This window comes from Aquarana catesbeiana, linkage group LG03 (genome assembly GCF_042186555.1).
Source record: "Aquarana catesbeiana isolate 2022-GZ linkage group LG03, ASM4218655v1, whole genome shotgun sequence".
NCBI lineage: Eukaryota > Metazoa > Chordata > Amphibia > Anura > Ranidae > Aquarana > Aquarana catesbeiana.
This window is the reverse complement of record NC_133326.1, coordinates 546,390,838-546,400,331: the sequence shown is the minus strand read 5'-3', so window position 1 is coordinate 546,400,331 and position 9,494 is coordinate 546,390,838. Positions and strand designations below refer to the sequence as shown.

The window sequence follows — 9,494 nt, the reverse complement described above, 5'->3', positions numbered from 1 at the left end:
CACACTTTTCACACGCACTGTTGTCACCATCAGGAGACTTGCCCTGAGAAATGCCATGCAGCCATCACTGGGCAGCACATGGCTGCAGGAGATGATAAATAGCATTTTACAGAAAAGTTATTTAGAAGTTTCATTAGCATGTTGAGTGAGGGGTGAGAGAGGGACCCAGTCAAGGCAGAATACATGCAGATTAAACTTTAGCTTTAATATTACACCAGATTCGCAAACTTTACCTTGAGTGGGGATCTGCAATAAACACAAAAAAAAAACATCCAGCACTTTCAAAGTCATTTACACTTTTATTAGACCTCAACATTAGTAAATCAGAATTTTCCCCAACAATTCAATAGTGTTCCATTAAACAAAGATCAATGATGGACTACATGAGATACAGGCCACAATCCTGCCATAACCCCTGGGTCATTCCACCTAAAACTGGCATTTCAGTTACAGGTCTATGCTGGTAGGTGCAATCAATCATTGGCTTTTTCTGATTTTCAAGGACTGCAAAAGTGGGATCTCCCCACGTGATTTGTTGGATCTTTTCCACCTCCTATGATTATCATTTCTCTTTTGGAATGCGCCAGAAAATAAAACACATGAAAAATCCTATGGGGAGCTTGTAATGGGCATTGCTAGCAAGAGCATCTGTGAGATCAGGACCGAAAGTCACTGCGAGTCCCAAAGAGATATATGAAGCTAAAAGGGGTGATTTAAAAAGACTTTGTCCCTTGTCCATTCAAAATAATGTGAGGGGTATGTTTATACCCCACCCCTGACCACCTTATAACCACCTCTACAGTGCCACCCCGCAACTTCTTGTTCTGTGCCTGCCACTGCAAAATTCCTACCCGATGCCTGCGCATGTAGGTGGTGCATGTGACCTCCCCCAATGATTTAGCGCTTAAGAGAAAGAAAGCAAGAAAGAAAAAAAAAAAAAGGGGGGGGGGGGGGCGCAACATTAACACCCCCCTTAAAGCTCCAAAAATAGATGGGTATATTGCACCCTCAGACACAGAAAGAAACAGCGGGGGAGCATCATAAAAGTGCACATTGAGCAGTTAAGAGTGGGCAAGGTGACAGGTTCTCTATAACTGCATATACCTAACTAAAAATGAGTTATAGGTTATGTTAGGCCCTGGCTGCTACTCCCTCTACCATTATACCTGCAGGAAATATGTTAGAGTCCCTGCTGCCAATGTAAAGAATTGTAGGTAGGGGCTGCTAACATCACATACAAGATGGAGGTATCCAGCAGCAAGCTCAGGGTTTTTAGATTTTACAGGTAAAGAAAATGCATAAAATGTGTCAAATGCACATAATCTTAAGGGAAAATTTTTGTTGACACGGTCTGGCAACAGGATCTCTTTAAGTGGCTTGTGCAGGACAAAACCAATGGGCTCCTGCTTGTAAAGTGCTAAAGAAGGCATCTAAAATATTTAACTTTCCAGATTGTGGAAAAAACAAAAAAAAAAAAAAAAAACAAACCAACAAACACATCTCAGCATTCTCTGCCAGTGATAATGCATGCAGGTTCTTTTCTCGTGGTTTCTAGACACCTAGGGGGCAGCAAGTTGCCTACTCTAAATACGTACGAAACAGGCTGTGGTGGGCCCCCTAATGCTTGGATAACAAAGCTTGTGAAGGATGTTAGGCAACATTACTAACTACAATTAGCAAAAATAAAATATTTTACAGTTTATTCTGAGCATCTATAAAGGCTTTCATTTATCTAGGTCATGGTACACCTAGCACCTAGTAGTAGTTAATTACAATAGACTGGACTTGTTCTGTATTGTTGAAAATGCTTTGTAGTTCTCCAAGACACTTCTTCAGTTCAAACAAGTGTCAGAATATACCCCAACATTTATATCCACACAGGAAGCACAGACATTAGTCACTATGGAATGTGTCAAGGCAGATGTTGATTGTCTAAGAACAGAATGGAAAGTTGCGGTACCACTCAGTTCTAGTTACAAAATCACATCCTTGGTGTCAAATACTATATGTGTGAATATAAGTACTGGGTCCTGTTTTTTGAATTGAAGATGTGACTTGAAAAAATCGTCTTCAACAGTACAGAACCAGTCCACGTGCTTGTGTCTAAATACTGCTAGTTATTCTGGGTGTTTTTAGATCACTGACAACATGGTATTTAAAAAGTGCGCAAAGCCTTCCCATACTCTGCTCAGCTAGGACGATGGCTCTTTAGAGCTACAATGCCATACATGCACAGTAAGATCATTTTTCCTGAGTTAGAATCATATTTGCCGTTTTAAAGTTTTTTCTCCTGGGCGCCCCGATCGGAGAGTTCCTTACAGTTCGTCGCTTTTTTACACCAGAGCAACAGGATAGAAGATGAGCTGGAACAGGGCCAAGAGGGCCATACAGCAAGCAAGGACGCAGTCTGAGCAGCAATAATGCTCCCACCAAAACAGCTAAGGTCAAAGTGCGAGTGCCGTGTGGCTTACTGATGCTGCGATGGAGAAATGATTTGGTCCAACAGTTCCTCTGTGCTGTACAACTAGGATGCACACTGGGCGAATCAACTGTACATCGACTCCTTTGGTGCTGCAGGGGTTAGTGCTGGTTTCAGAAACAAAACAGATAAGCGCTACATCTCTAAACGCAGATGATTGTAACGTAACATATAGCGCTGTCTTGTCTCAGCTGTGCACAGGATGGTGACAGTCACAAACACAAGAGGATTGTGGGTAAGAGGCTTTATCCCCTGTGTGAGGTCAGGACTCATGTCAAAAGTCTCCGGGTAAGGGCAGAGCTGTGCCAACTCTTTATTTCTTCGCATCACGCAGCAGTCGGCATGTTAGGCATGTCCGGCTTCAAATATTTCTGGGGTGCACCTATAAAAATACAATGAATACTGAAATTCCTGGAAAGTTCCTAGAAAAGCTCATTTGTAATAGTAGATCATAGCACATAAAGACATGCTAGTGTGTAATTGTGTGGGACATTAGAGTGTATTCTCCTATGGTGCAGAGACTGATATGAATAGCTCAGTGTTCTTTGTTCAGTAATGAGGAATATGCCAGGGCTATATACATGTAGAATATTGCCTATAATTAAATAATAATAAGGCTGTAGTGGAGATAATGTAGTGTAAGCTCCTTTAGTGCAGAAACTGATGCTGCTGGCTCAGTGTTCTCTGTATAGCACTGAAAAATACCACAGAGCTATTTTATATAAAATGTAATAATAATAATACCAATGATAACTAACAGCAATGAGGTACATGTCAAAACTATATAAATGTATAATCTAAATTATTATTCTAAACAATAATGCCAAAAATGTGTTATTAGTGGGTATAATAGAGTGCAAGCTCCTCTGGTGCAAAAACTGATGTGACTGACTCAGTGTTCTCTGTACCACACTGCAGAATACCACAGAGCTATATAAATGTAATAAGTATTAATTAATGTGACTGTGCTGGGGATACTAGAGTGTAAGCTCCTCTGGTGCAGACATTGATGTGATTGACTCGGTGTCCTATGTAAAGCACTGCTGGATATGTCAGAGCTTTATAAAAATGTATAATAATAGTGTGTGATGGCGGGACATTCTATGTAAGCTCCTGATGTCTACTCAAGGATATTGCTGCTTCTCCTGTATCCCCTCCTCCCTTCTCAGTTGGAAATCATTTACCCCAAACCTGAACAGAATACACACTGGGTTATTTGTTTGCAGGTTCAGTCTTGATGGCTCGGTGTTGTTTGCTAGAGTTTGGTGCCGGTTTGTTGAGGTCCTCCCCGCTTAGCAACGCTCGGATCTCAGATGGGATTTTACCTTGGTCCATCACTGTACACCACTGCTTATACTAGAAGACAGAAGAGGAGGAGACAATTACAGGAGAAAACTGTCACTTACAACCGACAATTATATTTCCCATGGATGGTATGTTTCGACCACTTTACTTCCAGGGCAATTACATTTTTTTTTTTTTTTTTTTTTTTTTTTACACACAAGTTAAAAAAAAAAAAAAAAAAAAAAAAAAAAAATATTATATGAATTTTTTGGACAAAATGTACTTAGAACCCCCAGACATTATATATTGTCGGAAAGGCCCTGTAGAATAAAAATGGTGGCAGTTGCAACTTTATGTTGCAAGATATTTGTGCAGCGGATTATCAAAACGTAAAATTTTCAGGAAATACTACAACATTAATTTAGTGTACACAAGCACAATACCCAATTTTTGGTATATATTTTGGAATATTAAAGATGGGGTTGGGTCGAGTAAATAGATACCAAACATGTCAACGCTCAAAATTGTGTGCACCTGTGAAATAGCAAAAAAACTACAGTACCTAAAGTTTTTAATAGGTAACAATTTAAAAGCCTTTGTAGCTATAAAAAAAAAATATATCCAGATCTAAACTTCAGCTTTAATTTATATCTTAAACCTTACTTTTCTGTGAGGACGCTAGGTGTAATCCTGGACTCTGACCTGTCCTTTTAGTCTCCAATCCAATTTCTGTCCAAATCCTGCCACCTTCACTTCTCTAGCATTTTCAAAATTCACTCCTGCTTACTTAATTACACCACAAAGCTATTGATTCTCTCCCTTGTTAGCACTTGTCTCAACTATTGCAACTCCTCCTCATTGGTCTACCACTACTCGGGCTATCCCTCCTGCAGTCTATCATGAATGCCACTTCCAAATACATCCAACTTACCATTCCTCCACTGGCTTCAACTCAGCCAAAGAAAACTCAATATACTAACATACAAAGCCATCCACAGCTCTGGCCTGAGCTACATCACCAACCTGATCTAACAATATCACACAAACCATTCTCTCTGCTATTCCCAAGACCTCCTCCTCTCTAGCTCCCCCTATGTTCACCTTTCAGGACTTCTCCAGAGCCTCTCATCCTCTGGAACACCCCTACCTCAATCTGACCGGCTGGCTATTTCACCTTCTGTCTGTCTTTGGACGATCCCTGAAAACTTCTATCCTGCCACTACCCAAGAACTTCTGCTTTCCCCATCAACTCATCCCCACCCAGTTATTACCTTTTGTATGACTGCCCTGATCTTTTAGATTGCAAGATCTCAAGAGCAAGGCTCCCCCAAACCCTCTTGTCTTGAAAATTATAACTCCACTGTCTCCTTCGCAAAGTGCTGCGCAAACTGTTGGCGCTATATAAGATTAATAATTGATCTCAAGGTACCAGTGTATCTGAAAGAGGAACTTCGGTCAATTATAAAAGAAAAACAAATTATGGAGAAGTTGAATTTCCTATTTTAGTGTGAAGTTCTGCTTTAACTTAGGACCTTAGTGGCTGCCAACAACTACAGACATTTCTGTAGAAGCAAAGCGTTGCTAGTCAGGGGTTATAAGAATTGGAAAATGCAGTGAGTTCTCAGGTACGTTTAGTTTGCATTTGAGATGCTTCAAGCATTTTATGTATTAACATTACCTTGTATTAGAAAAAAAACACAGTTCTGATAAAAGCAAACACATTTATTCACCTGTGACACAGACTATCTGGGAGACCCTATACCGCCGTCAGCAATGGAGAACACTACAGTGCAGCAATGTATGGGTGAAATCATGACCAATTCTCATCATTTCCAAAATGTAGTGTATGTTTATTTCCCACCTCTGTGTCAAAAAAATAAAATAAATGACAACACTGGGAAGACATGTAGACCCAACTGCTACAGAGAACTGCGTGTCCCAGCAAAATGTCACAAATACCCTTAATATTATGCGAAATCCTGCAGGGACCTTCCTTAGCACTTTGTGGGAGGGGAAGAGACACAAGCTACTTAGAGGAACTCTCACAATAGAGGGAGGCGCAGAGACACAAATTACTGCAGGGGAAATCTCGCCATTGTGGGAGGAGCAAAGATGGAAGCTACTGCAGGGAAATCTCACCACTGTAGGAAAAGTAGACAACACTCATTACATCTGATTGATTCTAGGTCAACAGCTCTGCCCCATGTCAGTTTTGTGTTCCAAAGCAGTGATGATATAAGAAGTGTACTTACCATCTCTAGCTCCTCCCTCAGAGCACATATGGCTCGCTCTCGGCTGGACACTAGCTCCTCCAGGTACTGGTAGCGCAGCTTTTTCCTAGCCCTGCACTCCCGTGCACTCTGCCGACTGCGTTCCAGCTTTGCCTTCAGGTCAATCTTAGCGGGTTTCCTCCCTCGTTTCCCAGGTTTCTTCACTTTACCGCCAGATATCTGCCAGGAGAAAAATGTATTATGACCTGGGAAAAGCGTGTGTGCGCGCCGCACAAGCTCGATAGGGAGAGGGTAGGTAGATAATGCATCCGAAGCTGCTGCTAGAGTGCTGACAGGGGATCGAGCCCGTTCTGGCTCCTGCAAAGGTTCAAGAAAGAAAAGGGTGACCCCTGGAAGTCGTACATCTATGGTGTCCTGCTATGATGAATTGAGTGGCAACCTCAGGCGTGGCCTGGTTGGAGTCCAGGCTGAGGTTCTCACTGTTCATCATAGCAGGACACCATAGATGTGCGACTTCCAGGGGTCACCCTTTTCTTCCTAGAAGGATTTATTACTTCACTAACAGCAGCAGACCTCTGCAGGTGTCAGGGCAAAGTAAAAGGTTTTATTTAACAAGCCAATTGAATTCCAGCTATTACCATAATCTCCAATTAGTTAGACTTGGAAACCCACCTGACTCCATCAGGGCCAATCACAGCTTTTAAAATTAAGACGATTGTTCATCGAATGAAACAATTTCTCAAAAGATACAATTCTTTTATCAATACTGCTGTTATATCACCAAAAAACTATTTGTTACAGCTGACATAAGATGAAGTCTCACCTTGTTGTCTTCCATCTTCCTGACACCAAAGAGAGAACTGCAAATCAGATGAGCTGGGCCCCTAGAAGACTTACAGAGACACCCAACAAGCAGATAGAGAATATCAGATGGGCTCTTGATGTGAGATTTGGGGGTATCCTGATAAAATGGCCCCTGCTACTCTTAGGTCACAAGCTTGTCTCCTGGAACCTGTATTGGCTGTTGAAGTGGATGTCTGCCTCTGCACTTCTAGAGCTGGGCCCTTGGATTTGTCTAACAGGAAACTCTTGTAGACCCTTCAACCCGATGAGGTGGATCTAAGGACTTACTCCTGGCAGTTCTGGTAGACCCCCCAGATCAGATAAGGGGCTCCTGGAATCCTTAGGTCCAACGCTTGGCTTCAAGAAGTTGCATTTGGTGCTCACTTGATCTGTCCCGCACACAGCTTCAGGCAGAGGGACCTGATGATGGGCTCCTGGCACTTATGATCAGCACACCAGTTCTTGGCACCTTAGGTGAGATAAGGGCTCTTCAATTAGATATGCTTCTGGTGCCTCTGGTGGGCCTTTAGATTAGATGACTTGGCCCTGGCACCCTTGGTGGACCCTTAGATCTGATGACTGGCTACTGTGACCTCTGGTGACCCCTAGGTTGAGATGAGAGGCCCTCGGATCAGGTGGCTGGCCCCTGAATACCTCACTCCTGATTCAGATGAGAGGCCTCTGTATACAATGACTAGCTGCCCCTCTAGAGCCCCCAGAACTGAACACAGGCCTCCGGAAGGACTGTTTATAACGCTCCGGTCTCTGAATGAGCTGTCATGCCCTTTCTTCGGACAACAGGCAGCTACAGAGAGGCCCAGCAGAGAAGAGCTGACTTTGTTTACAATCTCTCAGCTGGCTTCTGTAAAGGCTCATCACACAGGAAGTGACAGGACACGATGGGAAATGTAGTCTCCCTCTGCCCCCAACGCTGTAGACTGGCACCGCCTTCCAACTACAACCCCCAGCAGCCATTGCGGCTCTCTTCTGCGTCATCCAACTCAGAGCGGGGACTGCTGGGTAAACCAGTCTGGACAGGATCCAGGGGGATAGGCATTGTCCTCTAGAACCTCAAACTACATGTCCCGGCATTCCGCGCGGCCTTCGGGGCTGATACTTAAAATGTGTCCTCAGTATAGTGAGCGGCTCTCTGCGGAGCGGCCATATTATTGAAGATCAACAGTCATAGTATTCATTGTACTGGATATAAGAAAATGGCGCCCATAGATAGAGACAGCTATGAAAGATACATCGAGCTCATGTGAAGGGAAAATGATGCAGCTGCTGCACAGGTGATACAATGTAACAGGGAAAGGAATGTCAGCGGTAAAGGTTATGTAACAGAATAAAGAGTGAATGTACTCAGCTGGACACATAAGGCTGCAGGTGAAGGACGAAAAATTCCATCATAGCCACCAACTAGGCTTAGGGTGGACTTGTGCCTCCTCAGAGCTGCGAGATGCCTTCCTCAGCAGTTGTCTTTTGGGACTGTAAAGGCAGAACTTTTATTTTTTACATTTTAACCCCCTTGTCAGTTTTTTACTGCCTGTGTCCCATTAACCACTTCGATACCGGGCACTTATACCCCCTTCCTGCCCAGACCAATGTTCAGCTTTCAGCGCTTTTACATTTTTCAATGACAATTACTCAGTCATGCCACACTGTACCCAAACAACATTTTTAAATATTTTTTTTCACCACAAATAGAACTTTCTTTTTTTTAATCACCACTGGGTTTTTTATTTTTTGCGATATAAGCGAAAAAGAGAGCAAAAATATTGAGAAACAAAAAACACTTTTTTTTAGTTTCTAATATAAAATTTTGCAAATAAGTAATTTGTCTTCATAAATGTGGGCCAAAATTTATACTGCTACATATCTGGTAAAATAGCCCAATTAGGCTCTGTTTCCACTATTGCAACCCCAAAGTCACGCAATTTACAGTGCGACTTTGCAATGCGATTTTTGATGCAAAGTCATGCGACTGGTGAAAACCATGTGAGAACAAGTCGCACCGAAGTCAGAAACAAAGTAGTGCAAAGACCTTTTTTGGAGTCACTGCGACTTGCGTCGCACCAGTTAGAACGGGGACCATTGAAATACATGGGTTTTGACTTGTCATGCGACTTCACGTGTCAAGTCGCACAACAACTCGCAGTAGCGGAAACAGAGCCTAAAGCCTCATACACACATTGGATTATTTCCAGGGGATTGTCTGTTGACAGACTGTTGGCCTAAAATCTGACCATTAGTATGCTCCTATTGACAATTGTTGTCCAACTTTCTGCCAACAAATGTTGGATGGCAGGCTAGTAAATTTTCGGTGGACAACGGTCTGTTGTCAGATTTTCTGATGATCAGTACACAAGTCCGTCACACAAAAGTCAAAAGTACAAACACGCATGCTCGGAATCAATGCTCACCAAACACAAAATTAGTAGAAGGGGCCCAAAGGGTGGCGCTCAAGAGCTGAAATTCCTAGTATGTCACTATGTTCGTGTTTGTTGGCCGACAATTGCATACCGTTAGTATACAAGTTCCTGGCACATGCCCTTTGGACAAAAATCAGATGCTTAGTTGGCCAACAATCTGATCGTTTGTAAGAGGCTTTAGTGTATATTATTTAGTCTGTGTGAAAGGTATAGTGTCTACAAGCT

At 42.6% G+C, this 9,494-nt stretch overlaps 1 protein-coding gene across 1 annotated transcript; it reads right to left on the bottom strand.

Annotated features, from left to right (window-relative positions):
* Nucleotides 1–279: 279 nt before the first annotated feature.
* On the bottom strand, nt 280–7,759 carry CREBL2 (cAMP responsive element binding protein like 2). Its single transcript, XM_073621520.1, has 4 exons — nt 6,818–7,759; nt 6,016–6,213; nt 3,688–3,835; nt 280–2,861 (listed from the first exon to the last, which is right to left on the bottom strand). The coding sequence occupies exons 1-3, from the start codon at nt 6,830–6,832 to the stop codon at nt 3,692–3,694; spliced, it is 357 nt and encodes a 118-aa protein (XP_073477621.1). The 5' UTR covers nt 6,833–7,759; the 3' UTR covers nt 280–2,861; nt 3,688–3,691.
* Between the last annotated feature and the right edge of the window lie 1,735 nt (nt 7,760–9,494).

Coding starts and splice junctions, on each gene's coding strand:
- CREBL2 (XM_073621520.1), bottom strand. Junction 3,836..6,015: donor TGAGGGAGGAGCTAGAGATG/GTAAGTACACTT, acceptor TCTGTCTTCTAG/TATAAGCAGTGGTGTACAGT.